This window comes from Plectropomus leopardus, chromosome 2 (assembly GCF_026936395.1).
Source record: "Plectropomus leopardus strain MGB_pleo_1.0 chromosome 2, ASM2693639v1, whole genome shotgun sequence".
NCBI classification, from domain to species: Eukaryota; Metazoa; Chordata; class Actinopteri; order Perciformes; family Serranidae; genus Plectropomus; species Plectropomus leopardus.
Window position 1 is genome coordinate 709,329 of NC_142177.1, and position 25,942 is coordinate 735,270.

General features: G+C 43.6%; 1 protein-coding gene across 1 annotated transcript in view; it reads left to right on the forward strand.

The window, feature by feature from the left end:
• The window catches only part of apobec2a (apolipoprotein B mRNA editing enzyme catalytic subunit 2a), a 29,500-nt gene extending 3,775 nt beyond the window's left edge, over positions 1–25,725 (forward strand). The window contains exons 2-4 of the mRNA XM_042497977.2: positions 17,040–17,255; positions 18,326–18,634; positions 25,294–25,725. Coding sequence (XP_042353911.1) covers positions 17,040–17,255; positions 18,326–18,629 — 520 coding nt within the window. The 3' untranslated portion in view covers positions 18,630–18,634; positions 25,294–25,725. The remainder of the gene's footprint in view (positions 1–17,039; positions 17,256–18,325; positions 18,635–25,293) is intronic.
• The last annotated feature ends 217 nt before the right edge of the window (positions 25,726–25,942 follow it).

The window sequence follows — 25,942 nt, forward strand, 5'->3', positions numbered from 1 at the left end:
TGACTGGGATGTTTTCAGGACTGCTACCAAAACTCTGGATGAGTTTACAGATGCTGTGACGTCCTACATCAGCTTCTGTGAGGACAGCTGTATACCAACACGGACCAGGGTGAGTTATAACAATGACAAGCCCTGTTTCACAGCAAAACTCAGACAGCTCAGGTCAGACAAAGAGGCAGCTTTCAGGAGTGGGAACAGAGACGGTTTCAGAGAGGCAAAGTATGCGTTTAGCAAGGAGGTGAGAAGAGCTAAACGTTTGTACTCTGAGAAACTCCAACGCCAGTTCTCAGCCGGTGACACTGCCTCTGTGTGGAGGGGGCTCAGGCAGATAACCAACTACAAACCCAGAGCCCCACAAGCTGCCAATGACTTGCGTCTGGCCAACAGCCTGAATGAGTTTTACTGTAGATTTGAAGACAATGGGACAGTCCTGACTCCATCCCCCATCACACCTCTGACCAGCCACAACCCTCCACCTGCACCTCCCCCATCTCAGCAGGAGCTTCACCACAGCTGCCCACCTCAGAAGCTCCCAACTCATCCTCCCCCTCCCCCCCAGTGACACCTTTCTCCATCCAGGAGAAGGATGTCAACAGACTGTTCAAGAGGCAGAACCCCCGCAAAGCAAGTGGGCCAGACTCTGTCTCTCCATCCACCCTGAAGCACTGTGCTGATCAGCTGTCTCCAGTGTTCACAGACATTTTCAACACCTCACTGGAGACATGCCACGTACCGGCCTGCTTCAAGGCCTCCACAATCATCCCTGTTCCCAAGAAGCTGAGGACAACAGGTCTCAATGACTACAGACCCGTCGCCTTGACCTCTGTGGTTATGAAGTCATTTGAGCGCCTCATGCTTCCACACATCAAAGACATTACTGACTCACACCTGGACCCCCTACAGTTTGCCTACAGAGCCAACAGGTCTGTAGATGATGCAGTTAACCTGGCCTTGCATTTCATCCTCCAGCACCTGGACTCCCCAGGATCCTATGCCAGGATCCTGTTTGTGGATTTCAGCTCTGCCTTCAACACAATCATCCCAGCTCTCCTGCAGGACAAGCTCTCCCAGCTGAACGTGCCAGACTCCACTTGCAGGTGGATCACAGACTTCCTGTCTGACAGGAGGCAGCATGTAAAGCTGGGAAAACACATCTCTGTCTCCCGGACTATCAGCACTGGATCCCCTCAGGGCTGTGTTCTTTCCCCTCTGCTATCCTTCCTGTACACCAACAGCTGCACCTCCAGTCACCAGTCTGTCAAGCTCCTGAAGTTCGCGGACGACACGACCCTCATTGGGCTCATCTCTGATGGAGATGAGTCCGCCTACAGGAGGGAGACAGACCATCTGGTGTCCTGGTGCAGCTTGAACAATCTGGAGCTCAACGCTCTAAAGACAGTGGAGATGGTTGTAGACTTCAGAAGGAACACAGCCCCACTCACCCCCATCACCCTGAGAGACTCTCCAGTGGTCACGGTGGAGTCCTTCTGCTTCCTGGGCACCATCATCACCCAGGACCTCAAGTGGGAGCTGAACATCAGCTCTCTAACTAAAAAAGCCCAACAGAGGATGTACTTCCTGCGGCAGCTGAGGAAGTTCAACCTGCCAGTGAAGATGATGGTGCACTTCTACACCTCCATCATCGAGTCCATCCTCACCTCCTCCATCACCATCTGGTACGCTGCAGCTACTGCCAAGGACAAGCGCAGGCTGCAGCGTATCATCCGCTCTGCTGAGAAGGTCATCGGCTGCAGTCTGCCTTCCCTCCAGGACCTGTACGCCTCCAGGACTCTGAGGCGTGCAGGTAAGATTGTGGCCGATCTCTCCCACCCTGGACACAAACTCTTTCAATCACTCCCCTCTGGCAGGAGGCTTCGGTCCATCAAGACCAGAACCTCACGCCACAAGAGTTTCTTCCCGTCTGCCACCGGCCTCATAAACAAGGCCCAGGTCCCCCACTGACGCACTCTCCTCATAGACTGTACGTTACATTACCGTGTTCATTAATGCACATCACCAGCACTGCTGCTCGTCATGCGGCACATCCACACCATAAAGTTGCACTCAAACCTGTAGAAATGTGAATTTCAATGTAAATATCAATACTAGACTTGCACCTTTTACATTGTTATATTTTATATTTTATATTTTATATTTGTATCTTCTATTTTATCTGTTTTCTTTTTTTCTATATTTATGTTGCACCAAACCACCAGAACAAATTCCTCGTATTGTGTTAACTATACCTGGCAATAAATCTTTTCTGATTCTGATTCTGATTCTGATTCTGACTATGGATAGCACAGAGAATTACTTTTACGTCACTTGGGACTGTCACCGCATCCACTCACTCTGGTTAGCAGTCACTTAAAAACTCTCCACTAACTTGAGCAGCAGAATCCCATCATCCTCATCGCTTTGCTTGCTGGGTGACTTACCACAACTTACAATTCCAACCAAACACAGAAACCCATTACTCATTTCTCTAACTAATCCAAACAATCCTGCAGTATCACTTACTGGATCAACCTACTCACAGAATACATTTCAATAGAAAAAATGACAGCACAATGACAAAACAGTATAGCAGCCTTTTATATTACGTGGAATACTTTTATCATCCATCTTAATCTCAAACATAACTAAACAAAACCAAGCCAAGCCATGTACATATCCATGACCCTGTGATGGGTTGGACATGTTGGGACCCAAGCGCTGACATAACACAAAAACAAGACTTACGGTGAATCAATAGCTCAATTCATTTACAGTGATATTAGAGCGGGTGGGGGGAGGTGAGTGAAGGTGGACCGTCCTTTGATGGTGATGTGAGGGGGAATGCTCAGTGCGATCTCCACGTGAAACAAACAAACTAGTTCAACCAAGGTGAGGATCCCCTCTGTGAGGACTTGAGTGTTCAGATGAGTGTGGTCAAGCGGGCAGGCAGGCAGGCACACAGAGGAGTGAACACCACAATGGCTGTAGCAGGAAGCAAGGAGCTACGGCGACTCTGAGACAAGAGGGGGAAACACAAGGGAGTAAGCCGCACAGGCAAAAAAACACAACACTTGGAGACAACAAAATACTGAGAGGCCGTGAGGAACATCTACCACTTGGCAGTAGTAATACTCTAGCGATGATTAGGTCTGAAGCCACAGCTTAAGTACACCACCAGCTCATCAGGAGATTGCCTGCACCTGGCCCAGCCTATGGGTGAACACACCACGCCCACACTCAAACACACACAGGTTAGGGCACAGAAGGGTTTGCAGACAGGGAGAAACACACAAAGGAGGAGGGGGAGGGGGGACGATCACGACAGTACCCCCCCCGAACAAAGATTTACCAGTGGCAGAGCAGGTGAGTAAATTGTGTGCATACTCAATCGAGGTCAGCTGTGAACATCAGGTTTTGGGGTTGCGGAACACAGACGCACCGTAGCGCAGCCTCCGGACTCTGATTGCCTCTCTCCGTCTAGCCGTTGGATTTAGGGTGATAGCCAGATGTGAGACTGCTGGTGGCCCCCAGAACTTGGCAGAATGCTTTCCAAACTTGAGATGTGAACTGGGGACCCCGATCAGAAACTATATCGACAGTTTCGACAAGGCCACAAAATGTACAGCCTTGGAAAAGCGATCAACGATCGTCAAAATGGCGGTATTACCTCTTGAGGGGGGTAGACCAGTCACAAAGTCAACAGCGATGTGTGACCACGGGCGTCCCAGTACTTGGAGTGGTTGGTGGAGACTAGCAGGGGGGACGGTTGGAAGATTTCCCTTGGGAGCAGGTTGTGCATGCTGAGACAAACTCTTTGGTGTCCTGGGCCATGGTTGGCCACCAGAAATGTCGTTGGAAGTGAGTCAAAGTCCTAGAAACCCTGGGATGATCATGCCCCCAATGGAGCACCTAGGAACGGATTGAGTCAGGGACAAAGAGACACTAAGGAGGCCCCCCACCTGAATCTGGTTGTGTTAGTTGTGCATTTCTCACCACAGACTAAATGGGGAACTCACCATCTGCCAATACACAGGAGGCAGGAACAATGGTGTCAGGTGTGGCTCCTCTCTCACTGTCAGTCTGGAAGCTCTGGGACAGTGCGTCGGGCTTGACGTTCTTCCTTCCAGGTCGATAGGTAAGGGTGAAGTTGAACCGCTCAAAGAATAAGGCCCACTGGGCCTGGCGAGAATTCAACCTCTTAGTGGTTTGGATGTACGCCAGGTTCTTATGGTCGGTCCTGACCATGATGGGTCTCTGTGCTCCCTCCAACCAGTGTCCCCATTCCTCCAAAGCCAGCTTGACTGCCAACAGCTCCAAGTTACCGACACAATTCCTCTCTGCGGGGGACAATTTTCGAGAAAAATATGCACAAGGGTGCAATTTTTCGTCACCTGAGGATCTCTGAGATAGGACAGCCCCAACACCGATATCTGAGGCATCCACCTCGACGATGAACTGGCGAGTTGGGTCAGGCTGGATGAGGACAGGAGCAGAGGAGAACCGCTTCTTGAGTTCTTTTAACGCTGAATCAGCCTCGGTCGTACAAACGAGCAGAGAGGTGAGACGAGTGAGAGAAGCCACAACCATACTGTAATTTCTGACAAACCTCCTGTAGAAATTAACAAATCCCAGAAAACGTTGTAGCTGTTTCCAAGTGGTGGGTACCTCTCACTCCATAACTGCCTGTATCTTAGCTGGATCCATCTTCACCTACCTGCTTTCTACAATGTAGCCAAGGAAGGAGATGAAAGAGGTGCGAAAGTCACACTTTTCAGCCTTGACAGACAGTTTATGCTCCTGTAACATCTGCAGCACCTGTCTGTACATGTACATGTACCACATGTTCTGAAAGGTTACGGGAAAAGATCAGAATATCGTCGAGGTACACAAAGACCGACTGTTTAAGAAGTCCCAGAGGACGTCATGTACCAGCGCCTGAAAGACTGCCGGGGCGTTGGTGAGCCCAAAGGGCATGACCAAGTACTTGAAATGTCCCAGTGGTGTGTTGAAAGCAGTCTTCCACTCATCCCCTTCCTTTATCCGAACAACTAAAAGCAGTAAAAGCAAAGCCCTGAAGCAGCAATTTCTTTCCTCCTGGGAGAGCCAGGTCCTACCTAATTGCATGGGCTCCACAGTCACATTGCTGCTGGTCAAGGGTGAAGCAGAGACAAGTAATTCAACAGAGTATGACTGAACTGAACTGGGAACTCAAGGAGGGGCGACAGCGACAACTGGAGGCCAGTGGAGGGATTGTTTGGCCCTCTCTCTTCTTCGTTCTCTGAGTGGCTAACTTGAATGGCTAATGCTATCAGTTTGAATAGGGACCCAGTCTCTCCACACCCCACCAGAACCATCCTTAACCGTTTCGTTGAGCCCTCGAAAAAATATGCACTGTAGTGCTTTGTCGTCCCACCCTACTTCAGTAGCTAATGTACGGAACATGATGGAAAACGCCACACTATTAGCACTCTGGCTAATGCTAAGGAGTTTATGGCTGGAGTCTTTACCACTAATGGAATGGTCAAAAACAGATTTCATCTCAGCCAAAAATTATGAGAAGGTGGCATGAGTTGTTACAGGGCTGTTCCAGAAAGCTGTTCCCCAAGCTCAGGTTCTACCAGTTAACGACCCTAAAACATAAGTAATTTTCGACTGGTCACTGGCATAGGTTAGCGGTTGTAGCTAAAAAACCAAAGAACGCTGTAACAAAAAGGAACTGCAATCACCCATGTTAACGCTTAATCTTTCGGGGGCTGGAACGAATGGTTCTCAAGAAGAGGAGAGAGAGCAGACTGGGTCGGAACCGTCATTTCCGGCGGAGGGGCAGCCGGTGTGGCCGGGGTGGTTCTTCACACTGGAATGCTGGGTGGTGAGTTCATGCAAAGAATCCATTCTACTTTGAAGCGCTTGAGCATGTTTTCCCAGGAGCACACCCTGACTGGAAACTGTGTGTCTCAAAGCATTAATCTGGGCATTAGTGTCTGTGTCAGCTGAGTCCGAGTTGGCCAGAGTATTCTGTGAGGGGTTGGACATGTGGGGCCCAAGCACTGACACAAGACACAGGCAAGAATTACGGTGAATCAGTAGTGCAATTTATTTACAGTAATGTTAGAGCACGGTGGGGGGAGGTGAGTGAAGTTAGACCATCCTTCGATGGTGACGTGAGGGGGAATGCTCCATGTCATCTCCACGTGAAACAAACGGACCAGTTCAGCCAAGGTGAAAATCCCTTCTGTGAGGACTTGAGTGCTCGGATGAGTGTGGGAAGTGAGCGGGCAGGCAGGCAGCGGAGCTAGTGGGCAGGCAGGCAGGTGGGCAAGCAGGCAGGCAGGCACACAGACGACTGAACACCACAACTGCTGGAGCAGGAAGCAAGGAGCTGTGGTGACTCTTAGACAAAAGGGGAAAACACAAGGGAGTAAGCTGCACAGGCAAAAAAACAAACGCTTGGAGACAACAAAATACTAAGAGGACATGAGGAACATCTTCCACTTGGCAGTAGTAATACTCTGGCGACAAGTAGGTCTGAAGCCACAGCTTAAGTACACCACTAGCTCATCAGGAGATTGCCTTCACCTGGCCCAGCCTATGGGAGAACAAACCATGCCCACACTCACACACACACACACACACACACACACACACACACACACACACACACACACACACACACACACACACACACACACACACACACACACACACACACACACACAGGTTAGGGCACAGAAGGGTATGCAGACAGGGAGAAACACACAAAGGAGGTGGGGGAGGGGGGCTGCACAGCAGCCGATCATTATCATTATCATTATTAATATGATCATTATTGTTATTATGAATATTGATAATAATAATAAACTTTATTACAGACTCATTGGTCCAGATAAGAGCAAGACAATACATACAAAAGATATAAAAGACACATAGAAGTACCATACACAACATATTCACAATGCAATAAGATCACTTCAAAAAAAAAAAAAAAAAAAAGTAAAAAGTCAATGATCTCAGAAGAGACTACTATACCAAAACAACATATCCCCAATACAATATGTACAGATCACTTAAAAAACAATAAAAAAGGCAGTGACCACAGAGGAGACTACTATACCAATGGTTCCATATCCTGGACGTATAGCGTGTAGTGCTCAATGTGATGCTTGTCAAAGCCATGATTATACAATTCTCTGAGTTGTTCAGCCGACCTATAAATTTATACATCAAATTTCTCAACGAGGCTTGCAGTGTATTAAGACCTGCAGACACGAACATCTCGCTGGCGCTACACCAACATGGTCTCCTCAACAGAATTCTCAAAGCATCATTGTAAGCTACCTGAATTTTACGCAGGCTTGCTTTGATATTGCTATTCTTCTTATTATTGTTGTTATTATTATTATTATTATTACTATTACAACTCTTCTATGGTATTAATGTTTTTTTTTCATAATCTTCCTCACCTCCTCCTTTTTCTTGGTCCTTTTCTTTTAATACTCTACTATCTACTGAAATGAGCGGGGTTAGGACCCAAATGCAGTACACCGGCGCTCAGGAACAGTTGGTAATAACTTTTATTTTCACCACAACAAACAAGGTATGAAGCAGATTGAATGAATACTGAGTAAAGTTCGTTCTTCGGGCGGAAAGCCCACACACAGTCTCTGAGGCTCAGACGAGGAGAAGAGACGAAGCTTACTACAGCCGTTGTCGGCGAGGAGGAAGCTCCGTAGTCCGACAAGCCAGCAGTTCGTGCGGAGGTGCTGACGGGGAGAGAGCAGAGGAATGGTCGGAGGCAGGCGAGGGGGTCGTGGCCAGCTGAGCAGTCCGCGAAGGCAGAAGCACCGATGGGGAACAGGCAGGAGGATTGTCGAGGCCAGGCAGAGAAGTCGTTACCAGCAGAGCAGTCCGATTTCAGAAACACCGAGGCAGAGCATGTGGTCAGGGGCAGAAGGCAGGTGAGTTTACTGGGAGGCAGACGAGGAGAGTAGGTCGGGGACAGGCAGAGTCGGCTTCGGGAGATCAGGCAGAAGACCGCTGGAAAGTCTTGCATGACGCTGTAGAACAATCTGGCAGTGAGTGAGAGTGCTGGAGAGGCTTATATGCAGAGCTGATTGTAATGAGCTGCAGCTGTAAGGTGGGTGAGCAGAGTTGGCTGATGAGGTGGGCGTGGCTTGCAGGTAGAGTGCAGCAGAGTGACAGGAGGGGAATGAGAGACAGGGGCTGTGACAATCTACTATCTACTATTCTACTATCGTTCTTACTCTGCTTCTCCTTATTGTTGACATTATTTTTTTTTGTCTTACCCTATTAGAGGTACAGTCAATTACTCATTTATTTATTAATTTTCATGTTTTTACCTCTCACCTTCCCTTTTTTCAGTTCACAATGAAGGGTCCTTTTTTCTGTTTTTTTTCTTCCTAAGACTTATTATTCTTATTAATTATTTATTTTTACGTTATCATTGTGAGTGACAACAAGATTTATTTTCCTACTTTTCTATTTTTCCATTTTAGTGCATACTCTTATTTTTTATTTATTTATTTTTCCCCTTCTTTTGTGTAGCCTCTCCTTCCAAAATTAATGGCTGATATTATTGTTATTTTTTATTTTTTTAATCCCCCTTTTCGCTCTTTTTTTGCACTCTTTTGGAAAAATTGTTTCTCTTTGTTGCTGCTGATATTATTATGATTATACTTACTTACCTACTTATTGTGTTTACTCTTTATTATTATTGTCATATACTATTATTATTATTATTATTATTATTATTATTATTATTATCGTCATCATCATCATCATCATCATCATCATTACTACTATTACTATTATTATTATAACAACTGTCATAGTAAGGGAAGTTTATTTATTTATTTATTTATTTATTGGTTGTATCCTGCATTTGGGATCGATTTTGGGGCCGGGGTTTTGGTCTGGAGGGTTGGGCGGCAGCTATCATTTGGGTATTGGCTCGCTGGTGGCATGGCGGTGCCCTATGCTGGGTTCGGCCTGGGCATGGTGGTCTTGACCCTCTCTCTCCCCCTTAGAGGGCAAATCATTGTCTATCCTAATAAACAGAGGTGGGGCAAAGTCACTTCCGGTGTTGGACAGACCCCCTACCAGAGGGCTGGGAGTCTTCAACCCATGAGAGGACATGCAACAACAAGAAAACAGAAACAGAAACAGAAACAGAACAGAAACAGCTTTAATAACCTGACCTATAGTCTGGGTGGTGTATTGTGCATTATTTTATTGCAGTTACGATAAAATGTCCAAATGCTGATGCAGATCAACCTCTAACTTTACCTATAATTTGAAAAACACATAACTAGCCTACAATAAACTTCTGCTGTTAATTAACTCTTCGCATTTGTAAAAGGTACTTCAAAATGAAATCCATACAAACTCTGCACTATGCCTTAACTAAGAAAAGCAGCTTCATTAGGTGTGTGGGTATTAAGAAAACTCTAGGTTTAAAAGTGTTTGAATTAACGAGCAGCATTTTTGTTGTTAAGTAGAGCTTTTTCAACATTATTATTGTTTTCTATGTTTTCCACTGCTGCTTTTAATGGAAGACTCCTGTTTGGTCTTATTTTTGTAGTGCTGGTTAAGTAATCTGGTAACAAAATACCTGCCAATGCTCCTGATTTACGCTGGAGTCTCCCTATTTTTAACCCTTTCTCCTGACCTACTCACAACTGGTCTGCTAATCTCCCGATTTCATGATGATATGACTCATGGGTGTTTCACAGTTTCTGTGTTACGTCCAGACTGTAAGACATGCGCACAATCTCCATGGGGGACTGGGGGTCACGTCCCCCCAAATATAGAAAAGAGAGAAATTTGACCTTGCCAATGATCGTACATATTGATACAGCTTCAAGTTTGTGTGTTCAGTTACAATCGGTCAGGTAGAGGCAGCTCTCTGTCGACTAAGCGTAGTGGCGTTATGTACCACAGAGGAAAAAAAGGGAGAAGATAACTGAGCTAAAACAGTCAGTTGATGGTACTGAACTGTGCCGCTGTGAACTGAGAAGATTATCATGATGCTGAAGGTCAAAATGCACAAACGCAGAGAGCGCACACTGTCTGTGGCACAGTCAGCTGGTGTTTCAGCCTAAGTGCCTTAGTTTGACTTCACCCATTCTCTAAGTGGGAATGTTGGGGGGCTGTTGGCAGAGGATGAGCTCACAGCAGCAGCAGCAGAAACACTAGAACCAGGGTACTCAATCATGGGTACAGGGTATTCAATCATTTCATGAGTTGAAAAAAAATTACTCATCATTTTATCATTACCCAGGGCTACACAGTATATTGGCACTTCGTAAATTCCAGTTCCAATGGGGTCAACTATGAGCGGAAAGAGCAGAAAGGAGCAGTGTAGAGGAGCTCTAAAATATTAATTTTAATAATAATAAGAGGAGTTTAATACTCCAAACAAGTGCATCAGAATTGACGGGCCCGTTCCGGCACTTCACAGAATTTGGATTGGGACCTTATTCTGATCCTGAGACCGAACCTTGCAAAATGAAAAAGGCTAAGGCTAACAAGCTTATCTGAAATGGATGTGTGAAGAGTTGGCAATACAGTAACAGAATGGAAAAAATGGACACTTTTTTTTTTTTTACTTTTTGAACTCATGATGCATTTTCTTTTGGAGAGGGACAAGCTACAATGAAGTGACCTGTTACATGGCAAAAGAAACATTTGCAGCTTTAAATTTCCAGCATAGAATCACAACAGAAAAAAATTTGTTGAAAACATGAAAAGACCTGTGAACTGTGTTAAACTGTATTGTCGAGTTGGGCCGTTAAACTGTTTTTCTCCATGTCATTGTCCAGGATTTTTTGGGGCAGGCCTGAAATCATGGCCTGATGAGGCACCGGGGCCATCCTTAACATATGCCTTGTCCTACAGTATAAAACTAACATTAGAGTGCAGAGCATCAGTGTCTATCGCATCCCACCCCCACCCCCTGTTGAGTGTGCACTACATAAGCTATCTCTGTCTTTCAGTCTAAAATACATTGTACATTTCTGTGCTTGGACCAGTCCTTTTTACTTTATATATGTTTCCCCTAGGCAACATAATTAGAATGATTAATTCTAACATAATTAGAAACCACTCTGTTATTATGCTGATGATACACAACTGTGTCTATCTATGAAACCAAATGAAACCGATCAGTTATCTAGACTTTAAACATGTCTTAAGGACATAAAAGGCTGGTCGAGCCGTAATTTCTTGATGTTAAATTCAGACAAAACTGAAGTTATTGTTCTTGGACCCCAAACACCTCAGAAACTCCTTTTCTAAGGATGTAATTTCTCTAGATGGCATTACCTTGGCATCTAGCACAACTGCAAGGAATCTCAGAGTTTTAATTGATCAAGATCTATCTTTTGCCTCCCATATAAAACAAACTTCTAGGACTGCTTTCTTTCACTTGCGCAACATCGCAAAAATAAGACATATCCTGTTCTAAACAGATTCTGAAAAAAATTAGTACATGCATTTGTTACTACTAGGCTGGATTACTGGAACTTCCTATTATTCGGTTGCCCCAGCAAATCGTTCCTTACCAACCTTCAAGATCACTCCGTTTGAAAACGCAGGGTTACTTGTGGTTCCCAAAGTCTCCAAAAGGAGGATGGGAACCAGAGCCTTCAGCTACCATGCTCCTCTTTTATGGAACCATCTTCCAGTTTCGGTCAGGGAGGCAGACATTGTTTCCACTTTTAAGGGTAGACTTAATACCTTCCTCTTTGATAAAGTTTATAATTAGGGCTGGCTCAGGTTGCCCGACCAGCCCATAGTTAGGCTGACATAGGTTTAACCTGCTGGGAACTATCTAGAAGGGTCAGAGAGCAGTGGGGACTAACACTGCTCTCTGACCTTTATATTTAACCCACACTAGTTGATTAGTGGCCCTAGTTTCGTTAGTGTGTATATTCCTGGAGCACAAGTTTCTTGTGCTCAGTTGAAATCCCCGCCCATGTGACGGGGAGGAGGGGGGGGTGGCAGAGCTTTTGCCACGATCTGGCGGGGTGGTTTTGAGTCCGTTCAGACCTGCCACTCTGGCTCTGTTTCCTTAGAGAGTTAAGCCCTTCCTCTTTGATAAAGCTTATAATTAGGGCTGGCTCAGGTCGCCTGGACCAGCCCCTAGCTAGGCTGACATAGGTTAATCTGCCAGGGGACTTTCTATGACACACTGAGCTCCTTTTTCCTTCTCTTGCTCCCTCCATCTGAAAATGGTCATATCTGTTTACTGCATTATGCTAACTCCGTTGCCTCTCTGGAGCATTGCTGCTGCCTTGTTTCTCTCTTGATCTTGGCTGCGCCTGATTGCAGTAATAGCTGTGCTGGTGCTGTGACCCTGCCTTTGGTCGTGCTCGTGCTGTGGCTGCATTGATACGGTACGCCGTGATCGTGGTCTTGGTTTTGCCATTGCTGTGGTCCTGTCTGAAATTATGCCTGTGTTGTGTGTCCTGGTTGCACAGATGCCGTGATCATGCTTGACACAACCATCTACTGCCATTATTTTGAGCCACGCCTCCACTATCAATATACGCATGGGACTCATGGGACCCACAATATTATCATAGAGTGCATTTAGTAATTTTACACCTATTGTTATTGTAATATGACATGCGTCTGTTTCGATTATTGCTGTGCATCTCTCCCCCTCTCTTTCCTTCTCTCTTTCTCTTTCCTTTTTGTCATAATTGTTATTCAATTGTTATTTACGGCATCTATTGCACATCTTTCCATCCTGGAAGAGCGACTCCTCATCATCCTCTGCCGCCCCTCTGAGGTTTCTTCCTTTTTTTTTTTGCCCTGTTACAGGGGTTCTTTTTCTGGAGTTTTTCCTTAGGTGATGTGAGGGTCTAAGGGCAGAGGGATGTCATATGCTGTAAAGCACCAAAATGGCTAGAGTGGGCCCAGCATATATTTATAGCTTATTGTGGGTGTCCCCCCAATATACTGTACTATATGATACTGCATAGCCTGACCATGCAAGATCTTTGGTATGGTCCTTAAATAGATGACAGGATCTTCAGCAGGATTAAATATAACCACAGCACCTGTTTCTGTTGTGGGACTCAAGCAAACATGAAGGATGGTGAAATCAACCTGACACCCAGATGGGTGTCAGGTTGACACAGTGGGGGCAGCATCAGCAAGCAGAGCAGAGCTAAATTTACACTGTCTGCAAGGCTGAGCCTGGAATTTCACTGCATTATTATTAGACTGTTATTTGTGAGACTCAGCTCTTATCTCTCTCTCCCCGTTAAGCCAGTAACTTAACTTTTAAACATCAGCATCATTAAAGGCTTGGAATCATGTACGTATGTACGTGTGCTATGGAATGTGGCACTTGACAGCAGTACCCCACTATTTTGTGGTTACTTCTTAGTGACATGTCAGACATGATAGAATCGTTTGATTTAGTCATGGATGCTATAAAATATCATTTATACTAAAAAACTTCGTCTTTAAATACATTTCTGATTGGTTCCTACTGAACTTTTCCTACTGCTTTTTTATAACTTTATGAAGTGCATAATTTATTCCCAGGCAGACCTGGGGTCTTGGGGTGAGAGCCTCACTGACAGATCTCACAGCTGGCCTTAAACCTTACGGGAAGGGGGTTAATGAACCCTTCTTGGTTGTGGCTTTTCCCAGGTAGTCTGAGTGGACCTACACAATGTCCATAGTGAAAGCGTCAGGACTGAGTGATAACTACCTAGCCAAAGATTTGTCTCTCTCAAACTTAGGAATCTGGAATCAAAATCTCTGTAAATTTAGGGCTGAGGAACAGCCTGTTCTGTCATTCTATGCAATTGAGGCACTGATGAACATCAGTGAAAGTAATGTTTAATCAGCAGCCGTAAACAGGATCCATGTACTGTTTTATTTAAATTTCAGATTAGCTGACTGGCTTTAATTGTCTGACTTTGCGAACCTTTGTTAGTATTGCTCAGTGCAGACAACTACATAGCATTCAAAAATAAATATGATGACACCTGAAAGTGACAGAATAACAAATAGGGATGATGACAACATTAGATCGTGAAGAATTAGAATGTGTCCAAGATCCACAGTCATGGAGAGATCGAATGGTTAGTAACTCTTACATTAGAAGGTAGTGAACATGGAGGTTTGATTTTTTTTTCCATCTATGCCCAGCCTTTCTACTGTCTTTTCGATGGTGAATCAACCAAAATAAAAAGCAGACTAGAAAAAATCCGATATGAAATTTTTACATGATCTAAAAAATATATACATACACATATATATCACAATTTTTAGATTTTTTTTTCTTTTTTATAAAGTTAAAAAAAAATGGATTCACTTGGTTGTGTTTTGTCTCTGGCCTGGAGGAGTTGATTTCCTTTCTGCTGACTGCATGTATGCTGAATGATATGTTTGATGCCCATTCTATTTGCTTCATTTGTTCAGATGCTCAGACTTGTGATGACCTGAGGTTGTGATCTATGGAAAAAAAATAACTATTGTTCAGCTGATGATGTAAAGTGGTTGCAGGTGATCATCATTCTCAGCTGTCCATGGATTGGATGATGAAAAAATTAAGGCAGTCTCTGTTTGTATATATGTAGAAATGTTCTGATGCTGCCATTATACCTGATGAATGTGTGGTACACAAAAAAAAAACAACTTTTTTTTTCACTCAATAAATATGTCAGCAGTACGCAGGACAATGTACAGGAGTTTCTCTCTTTGTCTTTCGATTGCTCCCTCCTCCCATGAACTTGTCACACCTGCAGCTATACAGAGATTTTCTCCAGCATTTTCAAAAGTTAATGGTTCAAAACTATGAACAGAACCAGAAATTAGTGGGACGCAGTCGAAGTGGTTCTGATAAATTACAGCCAACACTTAGTTGAACAAAGCACCACTAGGTGGCAGCAGTTCCCTCTTTTAAACCAGATTATAATAAGACATAGGAGACCCAAATTTTGTGATGTAACAAAGTCATAAAGAACAAAGTGTATGTTTGAAAGTGATTAGGTGTCAAAAGGGACAAAAACAGCTGGTGAAACTGAAATGGGAAGCTGAGGCATGCAAGTGATAGTAATCAAGTTTTTAGGCCTGACAGCAGAGGGATGGTGAATAGTGTGTTTCTTTTGTCTGTTTCTTCTTGTCATAGAGATAAGGAAAAAGGGCATAACATTTACAGATGTGGTTGGGGAACTAGTCTTTGTGGGTGTATGACAGTGATTGCATTAATTACAGGGGTTAACAGGAAGACCACAGGGTATTAAGTTGTATAACTTTGGGTCGAGTGAAGAGTCAGTTCAGTGTTCATTTGTGACAAATGCAGCAGTCTGATCAAATAAGACAAACCAGTTTTTTGTTTGAAGCTTTCATTCATCATTTTTACCAGTGCTGTCTCTCTGTGCTATATGCCACTCCAAATCCTGAAATTCTCAAATAAATTGTATGGAGAAAGTCATATAGCTGATAAGTGACCACTTTCTTAAAGGTCTTGGCTAAAACCCCTGGATCAAAAGTGAGCTCTTCAAGGAGAGGGTTAACTACAGCTACTTTAGGACTGTGGTTGCCTGTTATTAAAGACATGTTGATCATGTCTGATAAAGTGTTAGTTAAGGGAAAAACTTTATTTTAAATTACCTAGTTTGGATGGGGTCTAAGAGACAAGTTGAAGGTTTAGATGTAAACATTGTTGTCATTAGTTAATGAGGGCCAATGGAAGAAAAGCTTTTTAAATATTTATCAGGTCTTACAGCTGTATTTGAGGTTCATGTTCATGGTTCAGTTGGCTCTGGCATTGCATCCAAAGGGATTTTTGCAGGTCAAATGAACTATTCCTTTAAATTTTTTGCAACATTCATTTTGATTTGCAGGTTTGTGTGTTACACCTCAGAGCTGAGTGTCTTTGTTTCATTATCTTTTTTTTAAGAGTCAAGTGTCACTCGCAGTGAGACTGCAGCACTATAAATAAGATAATCAGTTCAGGAGTGCCTTTGGTACACTTTGGTATAGTTAAAGGATGGTAGAGAACATTGAGACATGGGTTATGTATGACTGAAGCCTATTAAGTCTAATAATGAGATAAATATAATACTGAGGCTATTATTACCAATTTCCACGTGAATATTAACATCCCCTACAGTAATACATAACTTCATCTGATTTAAGCACTGAACTTGATTAAAAAAACAAAATTCAGGATACACTATAAAAATAGAATTAGCTGTAAGGTTTCCCATGTTGGTTGTGAAAGACCATAGAACAAGGCATTCAAATTAATTGTAATTTGGAGTAGGTTTTGGATTGCATAATAGGCTCCAGGAATGTGTCTCTTCAAGGACACAGCCAGGTTTCAGTCAGACAAAATAAATGAATTTCATTTTCTGATATTAAATTATTTTCTAACACAGCTTCAGATGAGATGAGGACAGCTTCATCCTAATCAAACCAGGTTTTCCCTAGAAAGTTTGACAATTTTCTACAAAACCTACATCGTGTGATGGACCGCACCTAGACAGTCAGCGGCTGAATGATGACATACAGATGAGCATGTCATCACTGGTCAAGTTTGGCAGGAATCTGACATTATCTTTGCATTTGCACAATTTAGATGGTGTGATCGGGTGTCATTACCGCCAACTTGGAAAACAATCTTAAATGCACTTATCCTAAACAAGCAGTTGGACAACATGACAAGAAAGATGGACAACAAGACAACTCCCCCAAAGTGTAACTTTTCAGTCTGAATCATCCCCTGGTGTCCAATTTAAGTGTAGTGGGGGTAAGTTGTTAGACACTTTGGAAATTAGACAAAAAGCTTTACTGCAGCACATCAGAACAGGGTGTGTTCTGTAAAGAAGACAGAGCATTTTTTATGTACTACAACCCTTAATGTTTTGCTTATAATTGACAGGAGATGCTGATCTGCTCCAACCAAACCCCACCCCCTGTCCCACCTGGTTTTGCATTATGTCAGTATATAAAACCTGACTCACCAATGTTTTTGTTATTTATTCTGTTTTACACAGGGACCGGATTGATCCTTTTGCCTTTAAGTTCCAGTTCAAGAATGTGGAATACTCCTCTGGCCGCAACAAGACCTACCTGTGCTACCTTGTGGATAAACCTGATGGGCTACTGAGAGGCTACCTGGAGGATGAGCATATGGGGCCCCATGCTGAGGAGGCATTCTTCATACAGTGTCTGCCCGACTATGAGCCTGCATACAAATACACAGTCACCTGGTACATACCTCTGTATAACTGTCAGATGGTATGTGGTTTAGAGAATGTGGCAAATTAAGAGACAATTCTTTTTTAAATGTTTGGACAAAATTGGCTTTTTTTCATGCTTATTTTAAATATTTTGACACTAGCATTCATACAGATGCTCTTAAATGCACAAATGAACTGAATTTGTATTTTGGAGCTCTAGTCAAATATTATATTACACCATAAACTGACAAATGTGAAATTTTAACAATTCATGACTATAAAGTACACACAATATGTATTCATGATTATATACTGTGCATCCATACATGCAAATAATATAGCTGTCATGAATTTGGTGTAGTACATACAGGACTATCAATTGCAATTCAGAGCTAAACAAACTGGGGAACAATTACAACTATATATGAACATTATTTCTTTGTATAGAATTTAAGTGATTAATAGTTCTATGTTAACATACAAGAAACTTAATCATCAAACTTATGCAAAAGCAATAGAGTATTGCCTCATTCATCTCGTTTTATGTGATAAGCTGGAAGCAATATATTTCTGTTTAAACAGTGATCAGTTAGGGATTCAAGCTGTTGGATATTGCTGTGGCCCTCTGCTGGCTGTTGGATGCCACTGCACACACTTAACTGCGGCAATAAAAAACGATTGTGAGGTGACCTCTAAAAGTTGAATATACATTTAAAAAATAAAAAATAAAAAACACTATCAGTTAGGCTGAAAGTAAATATTCCTCAAGTATACTGGAGTGTGAAATGTTGTAAACATTGTTATATACTGACTCAGTGTCTCTCTTTGAATACCATGCATATTGTGCATTAAATTATTTTCTTGTCGGTAAATTCCTCTTGTGGTTAAAACTCTGTTGTCCTGTTGCCTGTTATGAGATGACTGTGATGTCACTTGTGTCAGTGTCACAGTCCTTTAGAGCCACACACTCTCATATACAAAAATGTAAACAACCTATATCTATACATTACATGAATCTTAGGGTATCTTATTAATGTACTGATACAATGATGGTCAAAAATGTTTGATATTGTTTCTTCATTCTGCCATCTTCCTTTTAGGTATGTGTCTTCCAGTCCATGCTGTGCTTGTGCAGCAAAGATAGCTGAAGTGTTGAAGGCCAGGAAAACCCTCAAGCTGAGTATCTTTGCTGCTCGGCTCTTTGAGTGGGAGGAAACGGAGATCCAGGCTGGATTGAAGGCCCTTCATGCCGGTGGCTGTAAACTGAGGGTGATGAAGCCCCTGGACTTCTCCTACACCTGGGACACGTTTGTGGAGAACGAGGATGAACCTCTGAACCTGTGGGAGGACTGCAAAGAGAACTATGAGTATTACCAGGAGAAGCTGGCTGAAATTCTACAGTGAGCACAGTAAGTGTTAAAGAAATCATCTGCTGCTTGCTGGCCCTCTGCCTCAATAGTGACGGTAGAGATAGAGACAGGCAACATGGGGAGAGAAGGATAGGGAGAGAGAGAAGGAGTAAGAGAAAGAGAGAGAGATAGGGAGAGGGAGAGAGGGAGAAGTATAACATGCAACAAAGGTGCATGCCAGAATTAAACTATGGACTTAATGATTATCTTGTTTTCATCATGGCCACTAGGCATCCCACATTTAACTTTTTCAGCATAATTTGTTAATTTTTTTTTGTTATTTACATTCCTACTTTGAACCCTTTGAAACCTGAGCAAATTGGTTTGATCTCTTTAAAACAACACGAAAATCTGCAAATAAAGAAAACTAAACAAGTAAAGTAAACAAATAAAAACAAGAACAAGAAAAAAGTCCTGAAAATTAAAAAAAAAATCCTTTTTTTAATGTTACATGATTCATAAATACATAATCAATCTAACTATAAATATTTTTTTTTGTATTTTTTGATAAAATAAATAATTTTCAGGTCATTTTCTTCTCACCTTTTACTAATTTCTTGCAATTTGTGGGACATTTCTTGCCAAGTTGCTCATTGCCTTTCTCTTTATTATCATTGCCCGTGTTTTCTGAAGAAATCAAACCAGTTTGCTCAGGTTTCAAAGTGTCAAATAGCTTTTAAAAAGCATCTGATCACAGCACAAGAAAACTGATGTCTTAAGTCTGTGACCTAATGTCATCTCACTGTGTTTGATGTGAAGTGATGAATAAATATTTTAGGTCTGGGTTTTAAAAAAAAAGAAAAGAGATTCTTCCATTGGTTACCCCCTGACATAAGTATAAGTATATTAATAAAAATTGTAAAACCAGAAAAAAAATTCCAGTGTTTCATATATATTCTTGAAATGCCTGTTTTTAAAAGATAGATTTTTTCCACAATTTGGTGTCTGTAATTATTCTATTAGATTTGTGGCGCCAGTTCTCTTTGTGCTGCTCTGCACCAGCGGGACAATATTTATTTGATTCAATTGTTGAGTTATCATGCAAAACTGCAATTGGCTCAGCTGTTCGAGAGTGATTAGAGTGTTTATTTTTTGTCACACCTTTTGATTTATATTCCACCTTGCCCAGTCCGTTTGCAGTTTGTAGCACAAACACAAATCAAAATAGCAGGAGCTTGGGGACACTCACACCGTCTGTGCCCCTAACACCTATCACTTTGTTATGCCTGTTCAATGAGAACGGGGCCCCTAGAGACTGAGATTGTGGACATAAGGACACAAAATGTAAAGGGCATTTCTGTGTGGGCTCAAAACATAAAGTAAGCGCCTTCCAAATGTTTCTTTCATCGACGGAAAACTGGTCAGGCTTGCCTGACACACTGCATCCAAAGAGCTACTGGGCATGAGCTCTGTATCAAGAAGAGAACGGTGGAATCTTTCAGAGCTCTATAGTTGTGAATGTAGAGAGAGAAGGTAGAAGGTAGAAAGTAGATTGATTGGTCATTTTTTAAACCAAGTTAAAAAACGAAATTACTTTTGTCCTTGATCCTGCTACATCTTTGGAGTTGTAGGATGATGGATTAAAATCAGCAGCTACTGTGAAAATTCCATCCAGTTCCTTGGGCATGTTGCTGCTGGTGGCATCATTCAGTTCCTGCAATGCATTTTTTGAATTTGCATCAGAGCCCCACAAGGTCAGTCCATCCAGTGCAACAGCTTGACCCGGGACATTATGGGTTTAACCATGTCTCTGTGAAGATTTGCGCAGATCAGTCTCTGATCTCCCGTTACTAATTGCATCTCATCCACTCTCCTGCAACCGTACATTAACCAGGAGAAGGCCTGGTAGAGAAGAAGCTCTCGGTCCAAGTTGGGTCAGCCTCGCCCTGATGCTGGCTGTCTTCCCTCTCTTTGTCCGGCATTTTTGGTTTCGTTTCTTCCATCTGATCAGACTTGCCGCACAGCACATGCCACCAGTGGGGATCCTCTTGCAATATGCTGTGCTTAGTCCAAATCCCACACAACTTTTCCTGATGTTGATAAGTGCTTCTCTATTGTAGAAAAGCCATGCTAAGCAGAAGGAAGTGTCGAAAAAAGTTGTAGCACAAGAATTCCTTTACAACAGATATCAGTGTCAACAGATGCTGAGCTGGAGTGTCCATTGTCTCCAATAACTCCACCTACAAGTATAGAGAATGGAAAAGTGGCTGGCACTGATGGTTTCCCAGTGGATTTTTAAATTTGGTTCACATTAAAACAAAATGTAGTTGATGTCCTCAGTGTGGGAAGGGGAGTTTGAACTCTAAGCTTTGGGAAAGCTATACTCTCTGCTGCCCAGAAAAGGACATCTGTGTGAAATCAGGAATTGAAGACTACTGAGTCTGTTTTGCATGCCAGGCGTTGGGAAATTTTGGGAGAGGCAGTCAAGTATTTCCCTCTTGACCATATGGGATTTCAAATTTATAAAGAGTGACCACAGGTAACATAAAGAAACACAGGTAACATGTGTCATACTTCCTGTGAGTAAAATGCAATCATATTTCCACAAGTTTTTATTTTTATTTTGAAAAACAAAGGTAGTCATGTGTCCTCCAGGCTGAAAAATTTGCCCTCCATTAAATGATTAAAGAAAAGTAAAATCAAACACTGATTGAAGAAATGCATTCAAATGTAATAAACCATAAGATCAAATCATGAGTTATTCATTTGATCTTGAGGGCTACATTAATCACATATTGTCAAATTGTGTGCAGAACTGATATAGTGTATACAGTATTGCTGTCTATTCGAGACTGATTAGGGACCCCAATTCAGAATATTTCAATACAACATTTTGATAAATGGCAATGTTCTTTTTTTTCCTCACCCAAATTTAGTGAAAGCGTTATTTAGCCCCCTTTCTGAAAAAACAGCATGATATGGTTGGTGCCAGGGGATGCTGCAGGTTCTCTTGTTTAATACGATACCCATGTCTTCACTGTAGCTTTAAAATTGAATTACATCATCACTCTACCTCACTCACCTTCAGCTGCTCCTTCACTTTTTTGGACACATGAATAGCTGCAGCTTGATTCTGTTTGAAGCCTACATGACATGACCCCTACAGGCTGCACCCACAACCAGTACAGAAAAACCCACTGCACCATGGTTATTTGAAATCATGCAGCTGGCAGTCACTACTCTGTCACTACTCTTGTCACAGTTAGACCTTCTTTTTGTTGCAGCATTCTGATTTGGCTAACCAGGCTACAGTTCGCTTTATATCTTATCAATACCGGCACATGTGTTCTGCGCGTCTCTGACCCACTCTGTCAGATGGGCCACACCATTTAACAATATCCTGCTTGGGGTGGGAGTATTAGATGACACGCTGAAATATGTTCCAATGATGCAAATGCATATTGTTGTAATGTTTTAGTACAAAAGTGGGACTCAGATACAGAGAAAAGCACCAAACAACAATCACAGTTTTTCAAATTCAAATCTTTACTGAAGAAAGTATGGGTCATACACTTATAGGCAGTCAGCAAGGCCAGAAAAGTCCATTCAGGGAAATCACAAAAAGTACCAAAGTACAAAGAAAAGGCTGGAAAGCATGAGCACTCTGGGGCGACAATGACAATCTGGCAACTGAATGGAGGAAACACCGGGTTTTAAATACACAAGGGCTGATTACCAACTGCAAACGTGAGTGAAACAAGACACAGGTGAAACACATGAAGCAATCAAAAAAGCCAGGAAAATTAGAAAGTAAAAGTAGCACTAATCACATTCAGAACACCCATCCATCCATCCATCCATCCATTGCCTACCGCTTATCCGGGGTCGCGTCGAGGGGGCAGCAGCCTCAGCAGGGAAGCCCAGACTTCCCTCTCCCCAGCCACTTCGTCCAGCTCTGGGAGACTCCAGCGTGTCACCACCAGGGAGGTGTCTGGGAGGCATCCTAATTAGATGCCTGAGCCACCTCATCCAGCTCTTCACAACGCAGAGGAACAGCAACTCTACTCCGAGCTCCTCCCGGATGACCAAGCTTCTCACCATATCTCTAAGGGAGAGGCCAGCTACCGTACAGAGGAAGCTCATTTCAGCCCCTTGTACCCGCAATCTTGTTCTTTTGGTCACTACCCAAAACTTGTGACCATAGGTGAGGGTAGGAACAAAGATCGACAGGTAAATCGAGAGCTCTGTCTTTTGGCTCAGCTCCCTCTTCACCACGACAGATCGGTGCAGAGTTCGCATTACTGCAGACGCCGCACCGATCTGCCTATCGATCTCCCGCTCCATCCTTCCCTCACTCGTGAACAAGACCCAGAGGTACTGAAACTCCACAACTTGGGGCAGGATCTCCTCCCCGATCTGGAGAGAGAACTCCACCCTTTTTCCGGCTGAGAACCATGGCTTCGGATTTGGAGGTACTGATTCTCATCATGGCGGCTTCACACTCAGCTGGGAACCAATCCAGTGAGAGCTGAAGGTCACGGCCCGATGAAGCCAACAGGACCACATCATCTGCAAAAAGCAAGGACCAATCCTGAGGTCACCAAACCGGACCCCCTCAACGCCCTGGCTGTGCCCAGAAATTCTGTCCATAAAAGTTATGAACAGAATCAATGACAAAGGGCAACCCTGGTGGAGTCCAACCCTCACTGGAAACGAGTCCAACTTACTGCCGGCAATACGGACCAAGCTCTGGCACTGGTCGTACAGGGAATGGACGGCCTATATTAGGGGGTCTGATACCCCATACTCCCGGAGAACCCCCCACAGGACTCCCAGAGGGACACGGTTGAATGCCTTCTCCAAGTCCACAAAGCACATGTGGACTGGTTGGGCAATGTCCCATGCACCCTCAAGGACCCTGCCAAGGTTCCAGAGCTGATCCACAGTTCCACGACCAGGACGAACACCGCATTGCTCCTCCTGGATCCGCGGTTCGACTATCCGGCGGACCCTCCTCTCCAGTATCCCCGAATAGAACTTACCAGGGAGGCTGAGGAGAGTGATCCCCTCTATAGTTGGAACACACCCTCTGGTCCCCCTTCTTAAAAAGAGGGATAACCACCCCGGTCTGCCAGTTCAGAGGCACTGCCCCTGATGTCCACGCAATGCTGAAGAGACGTGTCAACCATGACAGCCCCACAACATCCAGGGTCCTAAGGATATCATCCACCCCCGGGGCCCTGCCACTGAGGAGCTTTTGGACCACCTCGGCAACCTCAGCCCCAGATATAGGAGAGCCCACTCCCGAGTCCCCAGGCCCTGCTTCCTCACCGGAAGGTGTGTCGGTGGGATTGAAGAGGTCTTCAAAGTATTCCTTTCACCGATCCACAAAGGCCCGATAGGTCTCCTTCTTCAGCTTGACGGCATCCCAACGGGTTTGGTGGACACCGACGACAGGCACGGACCACCTTATGGCCACAGCACCGATCGGCTGCCTCAACAACAGAGGCATGGAACGTGGCCCACTTGGACTCAATGTTCCCTGCCTCCCCCGTGGCATGGTCAAAGCTCTCCCCCAGGTGGGAGTTGAAGCTCCCTCTGATGGGAGACTCTGCCAGACGTTCCCAGCAGACGCTGCGCACACAACGCGTTTGGGTCTGCCAGGTCTGACCGGCGTCCTCCCCACCATCGGTTGAGAGCTCCGCCCCTCTTTTTACCCGAGTGTCCAAGACATGCGGGTGCAAGTCCGACAACACGACTATAAAGTTGATTAGCACAGAACTGTGGCCTAGGATGTCCTGGTGCCAAGTGCACACATGGACACCCTTATGCTTGCACATGGTGTTTGTTATGGACAATCTGTGGTGAGCACAGAAAACCAAAAACAAAACACCACTTGGGTTCAGATCAGGGGGGCCATTACTCCTGATCACGCCCATCCAGGTCTCACTGTTGCTGCCAACATGAGCGTTGAAGTCCCCCAGCAGAACGAGGGAATCCCCAGAAGGAGCACTCTCCAGCACCCCCTCTAAGGACTCCAAAAAGGGTGGATACTCTGAGCTGCTGTTTGGACCACAGTCACAAACAACAGCCAGGATCTGTCCCCCCCCCACCCCAACGGCAGGCCTGCTGTTGTGTCGGAACTTTTGTGAAAGGCTCTGGCACAAAAAAAACCCAAAACAATGGACCCGTTCGCACACCTTGATCAAATGTACTATCTTCCTGGCAGATGTATCCGAGGTTTTTGTTGATTATTTGGATATACAGTATAGGTTATTGGCACTTCAGTGGTCTAATTTATTTCTCTAGACCAAGTGGAGGTTTTTGGCAGGGTGGAATATAAATACTTGTGGAATGTGTGTAGTTTTCTTCCCTGATTTCTAGAGCCAATGTCAACAAAATCTAATGACATTTTGTTTTTTCTAATGCTGAAAGAAAAATGGTACTTTATTTACATCCTTTATGGACAGGCCAAAGTGGCATCTTAGCGGTGGTATCTTAGCAGAAAACAAAGAGAGATAATTATTAAATCATATTCAAGACTTGAGTAAAAGCATGTATAATACTGAAGTGTCAGTATGACTCAAAAATGATGGGCATGCTCACTTTTTGAAAAGGTTTATTGAATGTGTTCTTTTCCCTTCTAATGATAATTATGAAAGGTGTATGTACATAATGTGTTTTTTAAGAACTCAAAGCTCTCTCTTTCTCTCTCACAGGAATCCAGCTTGGATGTGTTCGCCCTCAGTCATCATCATTACTTTACAGATCATTCATGTTGATATTATTCTTGTATCATAGTGCATATGAATCTGTGAGAGTAGTTTAGCTGTGTGTGTATATGTTTGTTTGTGTGTGTGTGTATGTGTGCGTGTGTGTGTGTGTGTGTGTGTGTGTGTGTGTGTTGCCTTTGCTTTAGTGTGTTTATGGATGCTGCAATCACACTTTTTTGTGCCACAGTGAAAGACCCTCTCCACAACATCTGACAGCCATCCCCACATCTGGTTTCCTGTGTGTGAAAGACAACTGGGCCTGATGTACACTTTGAGAAAGTAATGGGATTAAAATAGCTGTTACACCTCTAGTCCTCTGCTCACCACTCTCTGTACATTGTGACAGTTAAATAAAACAAATGGACACATACTTGTTTACATGACCTGTGTGGGAGGACTTCACTGACATCTTCGCTAAAAGAAAAACACTGTAATTTCCATGGATTTCAGTCCATACTCCCAAATAGCTTTGAATTTAGTCGAACTACTGGAATCCAACTAACAAACATGGAATTTGGGGATTTGGGCATCTGGGGCTTTGAGAACGAAGCCAGCCTTTTATATTAAAGAGAAGGGAAGTGTCACCATAATTGTA